General features: G+C 47.5%; 1 protein-coding gene across 4 annotated transcripts in view; it reads right to left on the bottom strand.

Annotated features, from left to right (window-relative positions):
* LOC139820684 (uncharacterized) overlaps positions 1 to 21,894 on the bottom strand; it is a 202,402-nt gene extending 180,508 nt beyond the window's left edge. For 2 of the 4 annotated variants that reach the window (XM_071791122.1, XM_071791120.1), the window contains exon 1: positions 17,861 to 21,892. In XM_071791122.1, coding sequence (XP_071647223.1) covers positions 17,861 to 19,374 — 1,514 coding nt within the window. In that variant the 5' untranslated portion in view covers positions 19,375 to 21,892. Of the gene's footprint in view, positions 1 to 17,860 lie in introns of all 4 variants that reach the window. The other 2 variants (XM_071791124.1, XM_071791123.1) reach the window with 1 other exon arrangement.
* Between the last annotated feature and the right edge of the window lie 47 nt (positions 21,895 to 21,941).

Consider the following 21,941-nt stretch of genomic DNA (forward strand, 5'->3'; position numbering starts at 1 on the left):
ATGGTAACATAAACAGTTTAATCATAAACACATCAAACGCGCATTAACATCCGGCAATAACGGCTACTGCTTGATCGGGCCCATAAGGGGGGTGATGGCGCACGCGGTGTCTCGCGTCTCGACGGGAAAATTCTCGACGACGGCATCTTCTCCCCGGGCCACTTCGATCGGCCATAGCCGGGGTTCGGAACAGCAGCTGGCGGTGCGGCGGGCAGGAAAAACGGAATCCGAGCAGTCGTTCGTGTCCGCGCGCGCGCCACGCCCGCGGAAATAAAATTCGTTTTCCCACGAATATACGAGAGAGAGAAAAAAGAGAAAGCGAGAGAGAGAGAACGCTGGAGCAGGGGAAGGAGGCTGCGCTTGTTGATATTCATTTGGTACGTCACTTCTACCCGATGCGCGTTGCAGCCCGCCGCCGCCGCGCCGGTATACTCGCCCGCGCGCGCGGGGGCTGCGTTCGCCGGAAACGATTCGATGTTCCTCCCTCTCTCGCCCCTGCCCCGTGCACCACCGCCTGCCGCCTGCCGCCCACCCTCTCTACCACCCTTCTCTATTCCGCACAACGAGCGCAGCCGTAATGCCGGCGGCCAATGCTCGCGAAAAGCTGACTCAGGCATCGCCGTATGGCCGGGCACGGTGCATCGATCGCCTTCTCCGCTGCACCTCCTCCACCCTCGCGAGAGAACCTCACCCCACATCCACCCCCGCGCAACCCCGCCGCAACCCCTCTTCCTCCTACCCGCTGCTCCTCCTGCAAAACCCTCCCGCAACCCTCTTTGCTTGCACCTTGTGCCAGCGCGGCCGGGCTTTAGCCCCCGTGGACTGCGCGAGTATACCCGATTTAACGTTATTACGCCGACGATTTGCGCGACGCGACGCTATGCGACGCGAGGGCGACACGGCGCCGGCGCAGCGGTTACGCGACCCGCGCCGCTCCGCCGCTGATTGGAATGCGCGAACGCGACGATTTACGCTACCATGGATTATATCTCTCGCGTGCGCGCCGCGGATTTCATCGAAGATCGATCGCCATGCGTCTAACGCGTATAGTCGTTAACGACGCGCGAAATAAATGTAAAATACATGTCTGCGATTCGGAAATGGCACCGATAAAAAATGTATTTTACGGATTTTATCGCGACATTAGCCATAAAAGTGGGATATGTGATAAAGTATAGCTATTTGATACGGAATAAAGACAGAACGCATATGCAAGAGAGAGATAACAATATATAAATTACTTAATATTATAGAGTTTTATGATTCTCTTTATGAAATTTTCGCGCACATTTTTATTGTACGATATACTTCAAGGCTCTGAATGTCGTAAAACAAGATTCTTATTAGTGCTATGAAGTCAATTGTCGTAACAATAGCTCATAATTAGGGTCACACAAAGCACGGGAAAGATTACGTATAATCGTTCACATAACGATAAGCAATCTCATTCTCTTTCTCTCTCTCTCTCAGCTACAAATCGGCAAACGAAGCGACCGTAATTATAATACACTTAAGTACTTAACTACGGAACAACGTGGAGAAAGAAGCGAGCTAGGAGAGGTTCAAAGAGCGTAAAGTAAGTAAATAAGTACAGTGTCGCCAAAGTTTGTCGCTTCAGCCGTCCGGATTACTGGGTTCCAGTTACCTCGAGCTCGGTTATCGCGAGCTGAAAAGATGGTAGAAACCGGCGAGAAACCAGTGAGAAAACCTCCGTCGCCGTCGCCGTCGCCGTCGGCGCGACGTTGAAAAGAGAGAGAAACGAGATGATAGTGTTGGCGATCGTTGCAGATGACATCGAACCGCGGCGCACTCCGGTCGGATGGTTATTTCATGCGAGTAGCAATAACATTTTCCTAGCATTTAGTTAATGGATGGACGCTCTCTTCGTCTCTCTCATTTTCTCCCTCCGTCCTCCTCTCTCATTCGCACGTGTCGCTGCGCACGTGCACGAGTCGCGCTGTTGTAGTGACATTAAAACACCGACGCGGAAAAGCGCGATGGTCGCACGAGTTTTCGTCTCTCGCGACTGCGTGTACGAGCGATTTTGCGCGGAACATCTAATCGAAACGTTCGTTTTATTATCGTTAATGACAATAACTAAATCGCTCGCGAGATTTTTTACCACTATAAACGCACATTAGTGAATAATTTTTAAGAAACCGTGCAGAGAAAAATTGATCTGTAAATCGGTCAAAGACCGAAAGAAGATCAGAAGATGGCTCGATGAATTTGAAACACCTCGCGTATTAGTTGCGTTCGATATAACAGCATGTACGGTGCATCATGATCATGAGTCAGCCCGTGCACAGGTGGCATTTTCTAACTAGGAAAGACCGGCACGTCGCATCGATCCGTGACGCGATGCACGTCTATCGCTAAACTGCGCCATTCCTACGATAATAAAGCATCATTTATCGCGAGACCGCGGAGACGGTTCTCGGAATTGCGATATGTTATATTCGATGAAACTTTCGCAATCCGCGCGTATTTACGCGCACAGCCGAACATTTGTTTCCAACATTCCCCGTCGTTTTGCAATCACTTTTACATAACGCATGCTAACGACCCGGGGACGACTATATCCGCATCTCTGTGAAGTTGGCATATTATTTTCCAGCAGATCAAAAATAAAAGAAAGTTCTTGTCGCATGCAGTCGAGTTCTATAGAACTCTTTTTTATTTTTGATGTGCTAGAAAATGATCTGCTACGGGAAGTTAGCGGATCATTTTTTCGATCGACTTTTTTTTAGTAAAATCACCAGAACTATTACCAAAAAGTATCAGGAACTATAGAACTCGACTGCATGCGACAAGAACTCCCTTTTATTTTTGATCTGCTGGAAAATAATATGCCAACTTCACAGACACCGAACAAGCAGAAAGGAAAGCATAAAAATCAATTAATTTTCGAGAAGCACTAATTACACTGATTTCGATACTCGCGCTTCATTATACGTATATCGCGCTTAATATCTACGTTTAAACTAGACGTAGTTTAATTCCATTAGCGAAACGAAGGCTACGCGCGTTTTAATTTCGGGTCGATGCCTCGACCTGTCGGTCGGCTTTGTTTAAGTCGACGAATTAAAAGCGCCCGCTAATGCGGTCCGTTCGAGCTTCGAGCGAGTTATGTCGAGTTATGTCGAGCGATGAGCTTTAACAATCTAAATATTTATGAGGTATCACTACATAGGATGTCCCAAAAATAGCGGAAACACGTAACGTTTTTATTAAAGCGACCAACAATGTACTTAAGTAAAACTCCCAAGCTCCCAAAGCTTGACGACCAATTTCAAATTTAATGTCTCCTCCGAAAGATTAACGTTAGAAGACAATCGAGAGAAAATATTGGGAAATTTTAACTAAGAGAAATCAAGAAATTATTTAAAAAGTTATGAGTCATAAAAATTTTTTTACTTGAAGAACAAATTAACATTTCTCTGCGAATAGTCTCGACAAATATATTCTCGTGCAATGAAGCTTATTTAATTACTTCATTGTTAGCATCAATCACATAGAAATTTAAACACAGTGTGAGTTGTTCAGACCGGTAATATGAAAAACATATTTCACTTTAAAATCAATTTATTTAAAAATACATGAGAGAATTTTGCGGGGACTTTTCGGGACCCCTTTTTATTAAAAATTTTTAAATCTTCGTGGAAATTTTTTCCAGAAATATATTTTCTTAAGAATTCTCAAGAAATAGTGTCTTGATAATTTTATTAAAAAGTATTGAAAAATTCAAATTGATTCTGATTGGAATAAATTTTCCTGTAACAAAAATGCGAATTCGTAGCTTTGGATCTTGTCCCGGAAGAATCATTGCGTTTCCCAGGACTCCCCCACTAAATGCGCCGTGAGGACCACCGTGGAGTTTTAGCCGGTAAAAATCCGGCACTCCCCCCGTCAATGCCCGGAGGCGGGGGGGGTCTTCGCCCCCCCCTCTTAGAAGGGGCTACTGGGTAAACCTGACCTTATGGTCAGGGATCCCAGTAGTAAAAGATTTCTCCACGTTAAAAAAAAAAGCTTTGAATCTTCTTTTTTACACTTAAAGAATTCTTTGGTCATTTACATCGAAAATTGAAACTTTCGCGTCAATTACATGTAAGAAATCTGAAAGTAGAGTGCTAAACTGCGCGCGGTAAAATGATGTAACATTTGTCATTCTTTTGTTACTAAGCTTCCATTGACTTAGATTAGAAGATCGAGCTTTTTCGCACCTATACATTGATCCTCACGAACGTTCGAACGGAATCAAAGACGACCGAGAAAAACATCACGGCGACAATGAGAAAAAGAGCTTCGCGGTTACGCAAGCCGCCGCGTCGGATTAACAGTTTCGACACGCAACGATGCACTTGTATAGCGATTTTCGTGACGTCGCGGCAATTTGGCGTGTTTAGCGAACGACTTGACGAGTCATTAAACAGAGAACACTGGCAATTAATTATCACGTTTGCGTAATCGCCGCTCGGCGGCGGCGACGGAGGTGTGGTTGCGCAACTATCGCTCATTCTGCTCCGTTCTACTCTCTCTCTCTCCCCCCCGCTAATCCACCTCCCCGAAATCCGTGATCCCGTCGTGACCTCTCGTGTCTCTCATCCCTTCTACACGGTACCAATGCAATCGTGACTCCGGCCACGGATAACCTTAATTTTTCTTCGCTAACGCGACTTACAAGTCTCGAGGATACGCGGCGCTATGCATTGTACGGTGACTGCGGGATTGCGAAAGAAATAATTATTAAAAAACATTAATAAACCCAATATACAAATTTGCACTTGCACTATTTTAAATGTTTTATAAAGTTTAGAATATTGTACTATTAGATAGTTATTTTTTAACTTATTGTTAGAGCATAAACTGAGAGCAACAGATTTGATGCAGATTTCATGCTCGATGTTGTTTTCCTATGCCAATAATATAAATTTTTATCAAGATTAGTCTTGACTCTCACACAGCGGAGACCAAATGTACCAACCAAGTATCCCGATGAATATTCAAGGCAACTGAGCGAAAATAATAGCAATTCCGAGAATTGCGATTAAATCTAAATCTAAATCTATCTCGTGTTTTTTACGAGTCCTCGAGCAAACGTCACAGGTCACAGGATTCAATACGAATACCAATCGCTATTTGGTTCCGGACGAACGGCTTATATATTTGGGACCAATACAATGGACGGCAGATAAAGTCTGTGGTGACTAAAGAAAAAAAGGGAAAAAAGAATGAAAGTGTGACGAAAAAAAAAATCCGTCGTGGTTCTCTCAGCAGTGTCAAGGGGCGAATGGCATGATAGGAGAGCGGTCACGGGGAAGGATGGCCAGAGGAATCCAAGCATTCTCTAGGAGGCATGTACGGAGGAAGAGACAAGGGACCGATACGTATTATAAATCAAGCAGCAGAGGCCCGTCCGCAAAGGAAATGTCGGTGGCAAAGAACGAGGGAAAAAGACGCTCGGCGGGAGGGAGGAGGAAGAGGAGAAAGAAGGATAGGACTCGTGGCGGTGTGCGGACCGGGAGTGTGCGGTCACGATCGTACATCACCGCCGGTATTTACGAGGTACCACCGTAAATCAATGATCGCGCGATTCAACGAAATTCCTCTCTCCCCTTCCTGCTTGTATGCCCGGCTTCCTTCTCCGCTTCCTGTACGCGAGAGAAACCTGTCCGCCCGTCCGTCCGTCCCCCCCCCCCCGCGCGTTTCGCGGTACATCGTATTCCATCACGGGATCGATGACGCCGCGGAGGAATCTCGCGAGAAAGCTGTCTTGTAACGACAAATGTCAGAGATCTTAGTCGAACTCCTCATTCGATATACATATACAAGATATATCTCTCCTCCCCCGCAATGCTTATGTTAGTTGTATATTCTTTAATTTATTTAGAGCTAACATTCTTCGCGGTTTGATTCAATTAAGTACATTCTATTGTCGACCCAGTTAAACATATATCATATCTTTTGAGTTCTGTACCCTGGACTATACATATCCGTAACTTATTTCTTCAAGTTTCTTCTCTGTACACAACTTTTCTTTAATTTTCCATGTTAACTTTGTACATTACAGTTCCTATTTTATGTTTAATCGAAAAAACGAAAATAGCGAATAAATTATGCAAAAGAAGTCCGTGTGTATCTGAAGACTAAAGTGAAAGAATGACCGCGTTCGCCGATTCAGCTCAAAGAGATAGGACGGACCGAGCAGGAAGGTCGAGCCAGTGAGTCAGACCCGTTTAAGGCCGAGCATTGTTTGTTCGGGCCCTTTAAACGTCGTTTAAAGCGTGACTCCCGCTAGCCCGGAAAGGATCGTTTTAACGAGGAGGTTTTGGGACAGACAGATCAGGTCAGATCTCCTACGCTTTACGATTATGCCACGAGGCGTTGCCCCTTGCATTTCTCGCAGGACTCCCAAGAATCAGCCGCCCTTCTCGCAGCACAAAGGAAAAGGTTGCCGCTTCTCATAGCTTATCCCTTAAATCATATTACGTGATCATCGAGGATAAGCCTGTCTACCAATCACGCCTTTCCCTTTCTTGCAAGGAAAATTGCTTACGCCAATCTTTGTACGTAATGCGGACGCGGCTTCCTCGAGCGCGATTTTAAATGTCGGAGAGAGATTAACATAAACGGATAAATATTTTAACAAGTCGATGAATCTCAGACATTTAGTTTTTGTTATTTAATTTTATCTATTACATGCAATTTTATTTTATTCAAAATAATTCTTTAAAATATGGGAAATATCGTTTCTAATTATTATAAAAATTTTTCTATTAAACTCATACTCTCCTACTTCTATTTACACTGAAGATTAACATCCACGATATTATCTCCATATCAATACCTTTTGTCTACGAGGGACATTAATGTCACGCGCATTTTAAGCGAACGTATCCCAGCTTTTGTATATCCGTAGAGACGTAAAAAGCTCCGAAATATAGGTAAACGCGCTTCGATAAAGGCCGGAAAACAAGAATCAAAGTAGCGACGAAAGATGAAAGCAACTCCCGACCGATGTTTCAAAGGAGCCGTAAAAGTACAATGAGGACCAAGGAAAAAGGGCACCTTCCAGGCTTTCCACGCGACGAGAAGAAGGTCGGGGACGACGGGGGGGTGTAAAGTCGAAACCCCTGACTCCAAAAAGTCGTGTTTCTTTTACATGGTCGGATTACAAAGAGTCGAAAGGGCTTCGAACGCCCTCGTAGCCCTTCTCGAGATAGCTGTCCGAACAGCTGACTGAATCTAAACTTAGATGATGGAGCGCGCGCCCTCGAAGCGCTACGTGCTATTTTCGAGGCGCCGCGTGCACAAGCGTGAAATGAAACAAATAACACGTCACTTCCGCTCGGAGCGTTCCGCGTTTCGATTGCCTCCGAGAACTTCCAATCATTAAAAACGTTATAATTTTACCGCGCAGTTTAGAAAGCAGCTGTTGCAGCTGAGTTTTCGCTCTCACGGTTGTAAGAGGAGAAATGTCGGGCAAGTATTCGTACAGCATTTATCATTAATATGATTAGCTACCCGAGTTTAATCGGGAATTGAAGATAAAAATAAAATAGATATATTGTCAAAATGAATTTTTGTCTCGCGCTTTATTCTCGTTAGCGACAAACTGGATTTGCGGGCAGTTATCGGGTGATTAATCGATCGACAGGAAGCTATGTTTTTCCGTCCGTGTCATGTCAATGGGATTAAAACCGAACTAATTACAATTGACATTCTACTTGGAGGTGACGCAAGAAATGAAATAAAAGCGGCGTCGCTGGCCGTTCCATTTGCACGTCTAACCAAGTAAAGGGAACATAAGAACGTGAAAGATTAATGGAAAGCTATAAATCACGGCGTACGAGCTACCGATTCCGAGTCATTGAAACTTTTATGGATGGGCAGCACAATTAAATCGATAACGTGAATACTCATTACGTAGAAACTCAACCCAGAAACGCGATATAGAGCGTTATAAATATTTCAATTCGCTCCGAATGTGTAACGACGTGTCACCTTGCGTCCATCGATCGCCAGTGGTTACATATCATTTTCTATTAAATAAATGGCATCATCGGCAAATAACCATGCACCGATTACAGCGATAATTATTACGTTAAAATTTGACGCGGTAACAAACTCAGATGGAAGAAATTAGTCAAATAATATAGAGGCTTTTAAATTTCAATTCATTTATTCGTAAAGCCGCGCATTATACTCTGTCATGCATACGCACACGTATAGTTTCAATATAAATAGAAATGTCTATTTTCTATATAAAATGTAACAAGAATGCAATTCGCCGCCGGCGAATAAACAACGTCAAAACCGTTCGCTGTAATCGACACGAGAATGGCAGAATTAACACGCGCAAAAATTGACGGGTCGTTCTGGAGCCCGGTGAACTTCCATTTGCGTTTTTCGAATATTCCATTTGACGAGCTCATCCATTTTTGCCTATCCGGCCGTGCGTTCTCGCGTCGACTAATGTACGCGTGTCGCCCGTGCCACGTCATGTCGCGAACACCGCCGGCTGCGATTTCGCGATGGGTATCCGGATCACTGAACTTGCAGGCATTCAGCGAATGGACGAATAATACGTGGATAAATGTGGATTCACGGTAGATAAGAGAGAAAGAGTGAGAGAAGCGAGCGAGCGTGTAGTTCGATTTGTCTCTCGTTCGTCCGAGGGAGAGAAAAAAACCGTCGCGTCGGGCCTAAACCGCCGTTAAATCGTTCTTATTCGTTTGCATCACCTACCTCTACCTGCCTACGAATGAAATCGCGTCTATTGTACGAGTGCTCGGCAAGAAAAACGGGAAGGGAGAGGAGAGAGAGAGAAGGAGGGTGAACCACCCTTCTTCTTCTTCGTGGCTGCGTTGCAGCCCCTCGTGAGACGTGCGCCCCGGAATACCGGCGCCGAGACTCCGAGTCGCGCTTTTTTCGCTGCCCGCCAATCGATATTTCCGGTTAGAATAATTGCGACGCTAAACTCAAGCTGCCAAACCAGATCAATACTCGTAGAACATGTACAGGATGAGTCATGTTACTTCGCGCGATCTGAAAAAACTTTTTACTATTTTTATCGCCATCGCAAATGTTAGGATTTATCGGTTTCAAATAACGGATAGATATTGTTGAATGTAAGTGTGACTTTCCGACAATCGTTTAATGAATATCTGGTTCGCGGTCAAAATTATAAAAATTATTCTACGAGGCATTTGGATGTATGCGAGAACGCTAAGCCGCTTTATCATCGTTTCCAGCAAAATTCGTTCTCAGGATCCGCGCGGTCACGTTATTCCACAAGCGCGGTCCTCGTGGGTAAGATGCATAGCGCTGCGAGGATTAATGTCATAGAGAAATCTCGAGCGGCACTCGGCTCCGGAGAGTGGATGCCAGAGGCGAACACGAAAAACACTCGTATATCCTCGGTGCATTCTATGTTTACGGGCTGTTAACTGCGTGCGACTGTCTCGAGTTACATCAATAAACACGTACATAGATGCGCGCGCACGTGCAAGAGCGGAGAGAGAGGAGGAAGTAGAGAGGAAGAGAGCCCGGGGGATGGAGAGCCGGACGGGGCGAAATAGAGAGACCATTTATTATTATTCAGCCGGCTCGTCTTACATCAATAAATATTTATCGACGTTCAAGCGCATGCGCGTTTCGTGCGGGCGAGATGCGCAACTAGGCGCATTAGCATAATCGTCGAAGCGGACGCGAGACGGGCAAGCCGAAGCCTGATCCCCTTCTCCGGGAATCAGATCTATATAAAGATTTATGAAACCTAAGTTTCAGAAACTACCGGCAAGTTTCTACGAAAAAGATTCGTTCTAAAAAGTTTGCCAATTTTTTCATGCCACTCGTTAATGCTAAAAATTTTTTCTAGCTACAGAGTCAAGAAGTTCCCCATTTCTACACTACATTTTCTACTCTTTTTGCTTTGCCTCTTTCTTCGATCTTATTCCTCCGCGAAAGAAAAGGGAAAAAACGGAAAAAGAGAGAAAGAGAGAGAGCGAGATCTTCCCTTATTTCGCGGTATCCGCACGAAACCTCGGCGCAAGAGACTAATTGGATTTCGCTCCCTCGACACGCTAATGACCGTATTCCATTTCCGCGGCTCGAGGTAGTCGGCGCGATGCATCTCCTCGCACGATCTTCCGGCGGTCGGTCGCGCCGCGCCGGTGGCATTCGAGCGAAAATCGCATTACCGCCGCGGTCGAAAGAGTTCCGTTCCCGCGAGTGCTTAGCGTAAATATCGGGAAACTAAAGAAAGAAAGGGAAAAACTCGCGTTTACCCTCCGTACCGAATGAATTCGAAGAATCTCGTCTGGCCTTCGTAATCTCGCTATCTCAATACGATTGAATCTACCGCCTATGTTATAAAACTGATATATGATAAGTCACACACATAAGAAATAAATGGGCTAGGTAGCATGTAAAGATAAGATACAACGCGTTTATAATTACATTTCAACTAAAACATCGTCTCTGTGATTTCAACGGTGATTCATAATTTATGCTGTATTCGGGATTTATGCTGTAAATACAAATTTATTTATCTCATAAACGCTCTCTCTCATCAGCTAAAAAAAAACTACATTCATATATCTCAGCGAATAAAAGATGCACACCGTTAGATCTCGGAAATTACAAATTTTCGGCAAGACAAGATAAATCGCCATATCGTGTCGCAGATTTGTATTTAGCGTTTCATTGATTTATCCTACAAAGTAAGTACGTGATGTGTATTCTAGGAACGATAAACAACAGGTGCATCGCGCGCATAACGCGTTCGGCTTCCTTCTGTTCTCTGAACAGTGCTCTGCCTTGATCGCCGGTACATCAATCGCGCAGATGCACGTCAATCGCTTTGCACATGCACATCGCATGCACATCGTTCTTCCGGCAACATCGATTTCAGGGTGCCGAGAATGTTACCGACATCGCGATGCCCACGCAGCCGACCCGTGCGAATGAGCGACGTTACCGTCCGCCAATTCGCGAGACGCAGCTGCTATGCAGACGCACGGATGCATTCGTTTCGCATGGTGCAATATATTTGTTCAATCTCGAAAAATAAATGTATTCCACTCGCTTGCGTAGAAAAATATTCCGCATTTTTCTTCCTCTCGAAATGAATCTATAACCTTGGGTCTCAAAGATTTCGAGACCATTCCACATCCTAAACTTCTCGAAATATTAAATAAATTCATAAATTGTTATTTTTGGGAAAACCACGCCATATAATTACAACGGTGAAATAAATATAAATTTAAGCGCATACTCGTGCGCGATTACATAAAAAGTACTTTCTGCATTGAGTTAATTTCGCACGAGTCTCACCGCTCAAAGCTGACTTTCGGAATTGCGCGTCGCATTTAATTAACGAGCACGCCCGATTGCGAATCCGAGGCCTCGCGGCGCGGCGCGAACCTAATGACGATATTATTCGGAGCCTCGGCTTTGCTCGACGAGTGTATCGCGACGGACGAGGTGGCTGGTGTGTAAGATGGAGGATGACAGAGAGAGACGTCCGTTGCGTGCGACCTACATCGCTTGAATCACCGCGAGTCGCTTTATCTATTTTTAAGCGCGGATCTATATTGTATCTCGATGCAGACCGCGATGCGTGCGACGCGAGGAAGCGAGGCGGTTCCGCTCGGCGGAAAACGAGGTATTTAAACAGAGCGCTATTCGCGAAGATACTCGGAACTTATCACGTGTTAGAGGTGTGCAATCTACCGATCTTATTAAAGGCTTAAACACGATACGATCGTACGGTTTAAGCGCGGGAACGAAGCAGCGCGTAAAATTTCAAGGCAGCGTTGTGTGACGCGCGTGTGTATGAATCTCCAGTACATCGCGTGTGCCGGCGGTTAAATGAAACAGAAGTAACTGTCACCACACAAGATAAGCCAGCCGAAAGAACATTGGCTGGCGTTTAACGTGAAAAAAAGAATGCCGATACGGCAAATGTAGTTTTGTATTATATTAGAGCCGAATTTATATCATAGCCCACTGGAAATTAATCAATGAAATTTAATTCGCAACAAGTCTTTTCATTTAAATTGTTAATTGCGCAAAAACTATCGGTATCTCGAATACATTTTTTTCTCGATATCAATCTCCAATTAGTCAAAGAATGAACAGTTAAAAAAACCACGCGAAGGGCGGTTTGAGGGCAGCCTGTATTTCCACGGTCGATCGATAAGACCCACGATGTATTACACAGCCGTGAAAATGTAATCCTCTATCGGCGCGAGCTGACTGCCGCCGCGTCGGCCGATGTAGCACGCGAGCGAACGCGTTTGTTTCGCGGAATTGTGTCCGCACCGGGAAACGGACGCGAAACAACACGCGCGCGAACGAGCGCGGAACGAGAAACACCGGCGGGGTTTAAAAGCGCGGAAAAAATCACAAACGCGATTGAACGTCGCCGTTCGAACGGCCGACAAATTTTTTTTCTCCCTGCGCGATGTGAAACGATCGATAAGCGACGCGCGGCTCGAGATTCAGCACCGGACAACGCGGAGCGAAAATCAGATTACCTCGACGGCAAAACGATTCCAAGACGCACGTGGCATCGAGGCTTGGCCTGGGAGAGCCGTGAGAAATGTACGCGGCTCGCGGTTCCGCGTATTATTGAAGACTTGGCACAGATTGCGGTAGAGAAACTGCTGCTCGCTCACTTTTCCGCGCTGTGCACTTACGTGATCTTTATGCGCCCGTAGCCCCCACGGTGACATTTAGTTGTAGGAATGCGCGGGAGCGTCGACGACGCCAACACGCAGCCGGAATGATACACCGTAAACAATAATGCAGCGTTGAAACTCATCTTAATCGGCTTATTAGTCTTCTCTCTCCGCCCGCCGTTTATCATGTCGTGTTCGTCATATATGCGTTCCGCTTAAAGCTGTGCCGGGGTTATAACATTAATACAGCGAACATCGATGTCCCGGAGCGACGTACGAGAATCAAATTAAATCTACTGCGTACACTATCGGCTTTTCCACGAAATGAGACATTAATGAAATTACATTAACATTTTAGTAAATTATATCATTCTCATTCTAATTCAGCCCTCTCGCGATTCGTGTACAAAAATAAATTCAATAGATAATTCAGTAGTTGTTAAAACGTCGAGCGTGCAGTTTGCATTTACTATCGAATTACTATTTCCCAAAATTCCAGATACACATTGTTGTACCTCGATCAATTCTGTCGTCCTGATTTTATATGGGAATAAATCTACCTACGCGCGACACGCGCGCACGCAGCATCCGCCGCGTGCAGTGCGGCGTCCCGGTCCAGGCGACCTTGCTCCGCTCACTCTCGCACAAAAGCGATCCGCCTATTGATTACGCGCGGGAGGCGCGCACTTGCCAATTTATCCGTAGGCAGAAAACGCGCCAGCGCGGTGTCTCTCGCCGCGTGTGTGACAATAGAAAAGCAGGAAGCTTCTCTCTCTCCCGCGGATTCCATGCAATCAATGAGCTCTGGCGGCGGCGGCGGCGCGACCAGCGCGCGGATTAATCCGGCTTTACGACGTATTTTTTTCGTTCCGGCTCTATTCCGCCCTCGCCTCGCGTACCCCCGGCTCGCCGCGGCTCCCCCTTCATTCCGAGCAAGCCGATATCCCGCCTCGTCGTCGACTCTCCCATTCTCTCTCTCTCTCTTTTCCCTCGGTCCTTTTTTTCCCCGCTTTCACGTGGAGCCTACCCGGCATCAAAATACTGCAGAGAGCGCATTAAGAGGCAAAGTCGGTCCGCCGCGCCAATTACATTCGAGGCGATCGTAGTTTTCCCTTCCCGACTTCGGTGGCGGCGAACGAATGAATTCCATGGGATTTAAGCGACTTGGGATTCGACAATACCTTCACCGGCCCTTACATACGTCGTCGAGGGGACAAGAAATTGTCATTTTATTCGAAAAAACGTGCGTCTTAAAATAATAATTAAAATAGTTGATCTTTATCCTTTTTTTTGTATGGATCAATCAATATAAAAGAATTTGCTAAATGTTTCATATTAATGTGATTACGTCAATTAAGCGATTGTTCGTATCAGGAAGTCTTGAATTGAATAATGAATATGTTAATTATAATCACGGCGGCGCGTATGCTATTTCTAGAGGTATGCATGTTCGCGCGTCAATAAATACGAAACTTTATGGCTGAGGAATGTTTCCAGGATATTATTAATTTGAATGTGTATTCAGCACTGACGCAATTATTCAAAATAATCGACCACTTCGCTAGTTTCGCTTCGAGAATGGCTTCTCGGGCGGCTGTATGTGGCGGCGACAAACTTCTTATTGCTCGAAAATGTCGCGCGCGCGCATCGAAAGTTTAAGAAAACTGCCCGAAGAAAAAAAGTACGGCCGTCGCCGTCGCGATGAGGGTGAGAAAAAGTTTTCAGCGAGGAACCAACAAGAGCGGGTGGCAAAGTTTTACATAGTTATTCCGGATTATTAAATAACGTTACCCCTCCTCGTATATACCTTTAGTAAATAGCGCCGACAGCCACAAATAGACCAGGCAATAAAAAAAAAAGCAGACTAACTCACGATGTATTTTCCTCTTTTATGAACAACTTTACTCGGCACGTTTCATTACGCCGTTAAATATCTGTGGAAACGTATATATTAAACAAAAAACACCAGTTCTTTCATTTGATATCAGGAATATTTGTCGAGATTGACAACGGCAATGCGAATTCGGAGTGCGAGCTCTAATTAACGAACTTTTATTGCGCGTTAAATAACGATCGGAAACCTTTGTGTTAATTAGGCAACCGTATTTTACAACTTTGCGAAAACACGGTGGAGCGAGAGCGAGCCTCGGGCCTGCTAGGAATAAAATTTATGCGATCCGATACAAGTGCAATCTTCCCCCAACATTCGCCGCCGCGAGCGCGATGGTCGAAATACTGGAGGAGAAAGGCGGAGATATACTTCACGGCAATTGAGACTAAATTGAACTCTACCTGGAAGTAAAAGAAATCGAGGTGCAGTTGCCTCGTTCGACTTTCACGTTGGGCAATTCGATTACGAGTTATGAAAGCGATTTACACTGCGCGATTTACCATACGTGCGTTTAACGCCCACGTGTGTGTAAAATAAATTTGCGCCGTCGCGCCGTGAGACTTTAATTTTCGAGCAAATAAATTCGCGCGTGCAATCACAATGTACGGAAAACAACATTTGTAACACGTTCTTGTGTCATACAAATTTCAATGCTCACAATCAGTTATATGGCAGCGTAAACCTTTTATTCAGCGGTCTTTGCCAAGGCTATCTTGACTTGAAGAGTTTCTAAAGAAATATATGTTGACATTGTAATTTACGAGAATGTGCAACTAATCTTTCAACGTACGGCATACAACGAATTGGATACATAACTATTTTAAGATAAAAATACTTCTATTCGAAGATAAACGATGTACCTAGTCTATTACCTTAAATAGAGATAACGCGTAAAAAATATGACATTTAATGTCAAATATTTCTATTGACAGAGTAGCTTGCCACATCGTATTATCATATCGTGACTCATACGTCAAATGAGATAACTTCTAAAATTCTAAATGTGATACTTAACGAATACAAAAAAAGAAAATTAATTGAGTAGAGGAAACGTAGGTTAAATAATCTTAAATATTCAACAAGCACCGAGCTCGTAGATGTTCGATACAGATTACGATTTGCGTCAGTAGCTGATTTTCGACGACGCGATAATTACATTTCTCATTCCGTGCCACTATTAGCTCCACTTTTCACGCTGCGCTGACGCAAAAGTGCTTTTTTCCCAAGAAAACAAATTAAAAAGATTGGCATCGGCACCGTTGCCCAAGTTAATCGTAGAAGTAGGAAGCAAGCAGAATACGTCGTGCCTTATCGCGCGATAAGCGTACTCCAGACGCGCGCCCGGGGCTTTTATATCCGTAAGGTTCATAAATTAAGCGAAGCCAGTTAACATCGTAGAAACAAGGACGAGGAGTGGCTGCCACGTTGGCATGGAGTCGACGAGGAATAAATTTAAACACGTCCGTCTGGCACCTAAATGTGTCTCGCGAATTATTGCTCGATTTGCGGGATACTCACGACGTTACTGCGGCTAGTCTCCGCGTTTGAGGAAAAAGAGAGAAAAAAGAAGATAGATCGAGACTCTGTCTCTTGCTGCGTTCAGACATTCTCGATATAGCGGGGCGCATATAAACATACGATATTAAGAGCGGAATGACGATAAATTTTTATCGAGGGAAAAGGAGAGAGGGAGATTTGTAAACAACGTGAGGAATATAACACATTTTTTATCCATTCCTTCGATTTCAATATTTTTTATTAAAGCGACCAACAATATACTTAAGTAAAACTCCCAAGCTCCCCAAGCTTGACGACCACGTTCAAATTTAATTTTTCCTCCGAAAGATAGCCCAGTAATCTCGATTAACATACAAATGAGACTAGTGATTTATTCGATTTGCAAGATACGATGAGTAAAATAATGCTAAGGTCGTATCGCCGCAAAAAATAATCGCGCGTTAATTTTTTCCTGAAGAAATAATTCTACATTTTCATGATGAGAATAATATTTATTATTAATATGTTGCAATTGCTATCTTTCAGTTTTTTTGAATATATTTATTTTATTCCGAAATCAATTTTTAATGCTGTAATATTATAGGCGATTGTAGGATGAGTTGAACTAATGGTCCACGTTTTATCGAAACACTAATGATTATTTGAACAAAATCTGTGTTTGCTCGCGATTACCCGTGAACATATTTTCCATGCAGCATTATTACTCCGCTCTGAACTCTTTATATGCCACTACGTGTCTACGTGCGTATACTAACACGATAGAACAGAGCACGATAGAATTGCTTTACGTGCCATTGTTAAGTATCACATTTAGAATTTTAGAAGTTATCTCATTTGACGTATGAGTCACGATATGACAATACGATGTGGCAAGCTACTCTGTCAATAGAAATATTTGACATTAAATGTCAGATTTTTTACGCGTTATCTCTATTTAAGGTAATAGACTAGGTAACATCGTTTATCTTCGAATAAAAATATTTTTATCTTAAAATAGTTATGTAGCCAATTCATTGTATGCCGTACGTTGAAAGATTAGTTGCACATTCTCGTAAATTACAATGTCAACATATATTTCTTTAGAAACTCTTCAAGTCAAGTAGCCTTGGCAAAGACCGCTGAATAAAAAGTTTGCGCTGCCATATAACTAATAGTGTGCATTGAAATTTGTAATGACACGAGATAAAACTTTTATACATTATGTCATAAAACATCGACACAAAGGAAAATGTAGTAAATTATTTATGTGAATAGAACCTTAAACAAGGGAACAAAAACAATCTAGAATAAATTTTTATTATGGCTTCGAAGCGCTTATGCTAATAATGTTATTAATGATATGCACTATTCAACACGCCACGCGGCGCTCTCAACGACAGAAAACCAAAAAGAGATATAAGGCGCGACTGAAAAAGATGCCCGTCGACACGTACGTGGGAAAGACTATAGTTCTCGACGTAATAAAAAAATATCATTTTCCAGCAGATCAGAAATAAAAGGGAGTTCTTGTCGCATGCAGTCGAGTTCTATAATTCCTGATACTTTTTAGTGATCGACTGTTTTTTGAGTAAAATCACCAGAACTATTACTAATAAGTATCAGAAACTATAGAACTCGACTGCATGCGACAAGAATTCCCTTTTATTTTTGATCCGCTGAAAAATGATATGCCAACTTCACAGACACGCTTGTTCGCTACGCGATAGCGCTTGACGAGATAAATCGAAAACCACATTGATCACTGATAATAGCGATAATAACTCACCTGATGTAAATGATGACCCCGTTGGTGCATATCCTTTTCCATCCACGTGGCACGCTGATCGCCGACAGTTGCTGTTGTTGTTGTTGTTGCTGCTGCTGCGTAACCACCGCACTACCGTTCATTGTCAACACCACTGCGTTATGCTGCACACCATTATTGTTACTACCGTTGACACGCGACGGGGGCTGCTGCCGCGCAGCCTGCTGCGCGCACGCACTACCACCGCCGGGATGATTATTACTCGCCACCGGCATGCCACCGTCGTGCTGTCCCGGCTGCTGATGACTCTGACTCTCGTCAGGGCTGCTGAGGCTGCTGTAGGTCATCGACGACTCGTCGGACCTCACCGAGTCACAACCGCCGGACGCGGCACCACTACCAACACCAACACTGCCGTCACCAACACTGACCACTGTCGCGCCCAGCGCCGACGTCGGCGCCGAGGAGGCGGCCTGCTGATCGAAACCGTCCTGCTGCCGGCTCTTGTCGTCCACGCTCGTCGCCGCCTGTTGCTCGCCGGCGTTTTGAAGCGCGATACCGTTACTACCGCCGGTGGACGTCGTGGTACCGTACGCGACGCACTCGTCGTCACTACCGAGAAGACCGACGTCGCCCGGATCCCGCATCGGTCGCGCCGCGACGATTCTATTATTGTTCGTCGTGGCGTTATACTCGCCGCTCAACCTCGCGGAGTACGCGTCACCGGCGACGCCGTGCTGGAGCCGCGCGGTCTGATACGTCTTCGCGCCGGACACCATCGGATCGTTGTCCGCCGTCGAGCGTTCTCCGTTCTCCGATGCTCGCTTGTTCTCGCGCGACCCCGCGACGCGCGTCATCATCGCCGTCGTCGTCGTCGACGTGGCGCACACTGTCGTCGAATGCCCCAGGTTGGCCTGTCGATACAGCATCGCGTAATCCTCCTCGTCCTCGTTGGTCGCCAGAGGAGGAGCATGTCTGGACTCGCAGCCATCCGCTCCGGTCGTCGCCACCGCCGTAGTCGTTATCGTCGTCGTCGTCTCGAGCGACGGTTTCAGACGGCAACAGCCGATCGCGGGGGTGGTGGTGGTGGCGGAGGTGGCGTTGTTCCCTACGTTGACCCCGCTACTGCTGTCGTCGGCGCAATACACGGCGGTTTTGGCGGGAAAGGTCGTCGTAACCGCCTGCGCCGTCGCCACCTGCGGTGCCTGCAGGATACCGGCGTACTGCGTCGTCTGCTGCTGCTGCTGCTGTTGCGGCTGCGACTGATAACCGACCGCGATAGCGGCAGCAGCGGTTGCGGCGACATTCTGACCCACCGCCGTGGCGTACGCGAAGTTCTCCCCCGACACGTACACCAGAACGCTATTCTGCTGTATAGCTTGCTGCTGCTGTTGATGCGCGTGCTGTTGCTGCTGCGCCTGTTGCTGTTGCACTTGCTGCTGCTGCTGCTGATGATGATGATGATGCTGCTGATGCTGATGGCCGTGACTCGGGGGAGCAGGGAGCGTGGACGGCTGCTCAGGCTTGCCGGCCATGGTCCAGGTCCAGCAGCGCTGCGGATGACCCTGACGACACCCACGACATCACTGGCACGACGTGGCACGTAGCTCGCCTACGTGGGGACACCGGCGGCGGGTACTGCCGCATCCTCCGCGAGAGCCGGCTCACGATTCCTCACGCGCTCGACGATGACGACGAACCTCCTGTGGTCCACGAATAATCCTCGCGCGCGCTCTCACCGATGTCGCTGTTCCACGTCGCGTCGCGTCTCTCCGCGCGGCACACGTAGCACGACATAATATACGCGAATCCGCACCGGGTTGAAATGCTCGCGCGACTCGGACACGGACACGAGCGTGGATCCCCCGGAGGGGGCGGGGGAAGGGGGTTCTAGCGTCCCTCCCCTTGCGGAAACGGCGGGAAAGGGAATCGCTCGCTCCCCTACGTCGCGCGTACTCGAAACCGGCGCGTGTTTGGCGCGCGTAGTACACACTGTCGCTGTCGCTGCTCGCCGCCGGTCAATGGCCGTCTAACCTCCTTGACGCGCCAGCGGGGATCGCCGGGCACGGCGCGCGGGACGCGCCGACGGATGCGTTTTCTCCCGCGAGATTCGACGATCGGCGGCGGCTCGGCTCCTCGGCTTCCCTCCTTCGGTTCCGCTCGCTCCTCGCTCCTCGCTCGTCTTCCTTCTCCTTCCCCTCCTTCTCCACCGCCTCCTCCGCCTCCTCCTCTTCCGCCTCTTCCTTTCCTGAGGTAAGACGGACGCTCGTCAAAATGTCGCAGCTGGTGACACGTCGTCGCACGCGAACGCGATCGGAATTCGAAACGGCGCCATCGGGTGCCGGCCGGCCGGCTGACGTTTTCCGTCCGCGTTTCCGCCGCTTTGCTATCGCTCTTTCTCTCTCTAATCTCCCACTTTCAGAAGACTCGGTGCCGCGGCACGGCGACGTTCCACGCCGCGTCCTCTTGCCGCGCGGTCGAGTGTTGCACACGTCGCGAGTCGTTACGTAGCATGATCGTGCGCGAGGCGGCGGCAGCGGCGTCGAGCAAGGTCGCGACTGCCGTTAACTCGACTCGATTGACTCGAAACTCTCATAGCCGGCCCGAGGCCCGAGGCCCGAGCCGCTCGTTTATCGGCGGGGAATTACGTCTCTCTCCGAAGCGGAGCGAGCGAGAGCCTACGTACGCGCGAAAGGTCTCTCGCTCTCGACTCAAGGTGACGGCCCGTGGTCGTATAGTTGCCGCCACCCGCCGTGTTCACTGTTCGCGGATCCCCGCCGCCGCGACGCGAAATCGACGAGGATTCCCCCCGATGTCGCGGCGCGCAACTGCGTCGCGGCTTAATCCCGGCACCCGGCACCCGGCGATTCGAAATCGAAGCGCGCCCCACCGACACACTCGTTAAAACGGATCGAGAGTCCTTCGAAAACTCGCGCCTTACTTCACAGCCACCACAACATTACTCCGTCCCTCCGATCGAGTCGTCGCGCGTACGCACTCCCGAGTACGCGAACGCACCGAAGACGCGCACTCAATTATGTCATTACGCCGAACGGCACGCCGCTTGGGATATCGCGAGAGATGGGTGGAAGGGGAGGGGGAGCGAAAAAAAACCCGTCACGCAACCGACAATCACGATCCCGGCGAATGCGATAACGCGGCCGAGCGGCGTGCCATCTCCCTCGACACTGACTACTGACTGCGTATATACCGCGGCTTTAATCGCGCCGGACTTCAGGCGGCTCGGCTCGGCTCGAGTCGCCCGCGGTCGGCGCTCGATCGGTAAATATGGCGCGAACGCGCACGCCGCGTTCCGTACGAAAGAGAGGAACGGCAAAAAAAAAAGAGAGACACACTTTTACGCCGCTGGCGTAACGATTCGGGTTAAATCGCGCACGGACGGACGAACGTCGTGTTGTGACGCTGTGTCATCGTCACAGCAGCAGCCGCAGCAGCAGCAGCGAGTATCACGACCACCACCACCGGCACTCTTCCACCACCACCATCACCATTTCCACTACCTCGTACTCTCGTACCACCACTACTACCTTCCTACTACTACCACGTATCACCACTACGAGCGCGGTTACGAACTCTCGGGTTAAGTTAACTAACCCTCTCGCCGTGCCGAACACCTGCGCGGTCCGCGCTACTCCGTTTCTCACGGAGCGGCCTCACCTCCCCGCTCTCCCTCTCTCTCTCTCTCTCGCCCCCCCGGGTGTTATTATATTATTTTCGGTTGACAAGCGACGGCGACGGCAGCGGCGCGGACGCGGCGAGCGGCGACGGCCGTACGCGCGTCGGATAATCGCGTACGCCGTTCTGCGTTTTAACGCGGCCCCGAGACTCCACTCTCACCGCCGGCCGACACGGACGTCGCGCGGCCGATCCGCCGATCGGAATGCCGTGCCCGCCAGATGCTGTGCCCGGTGCGCTACGCCGTTTTCGCGTAACTGATATTGAAAAAATATGGCTCCCACCGCATACCCAGAAACCTCTGCGGCATCCCGACTCCCGACGGCTGGCTGACACTCTCGCCACACTCGGGCCACTCGCACGTCACTAAGCACGTCGCTAAAAACATCGACCCGCTCGCCGCGAC

The sequence above is a fragment of the Temnothorax longispinosus genome, chromosome 10 (genome assembly GCF_030848805.1).
Source record: "Temnothorax longispinosus isolate EJ_2023e chromosome 10, Tlon_JGU_v1, whole genome shotgun sequence".
Lineage (NCBI taxonomy): Eukaryota > Metazoa > Arthropoda > Insecta > Hymenoptera > Formicidae > Temnothorax > Temnothorax longispinosus.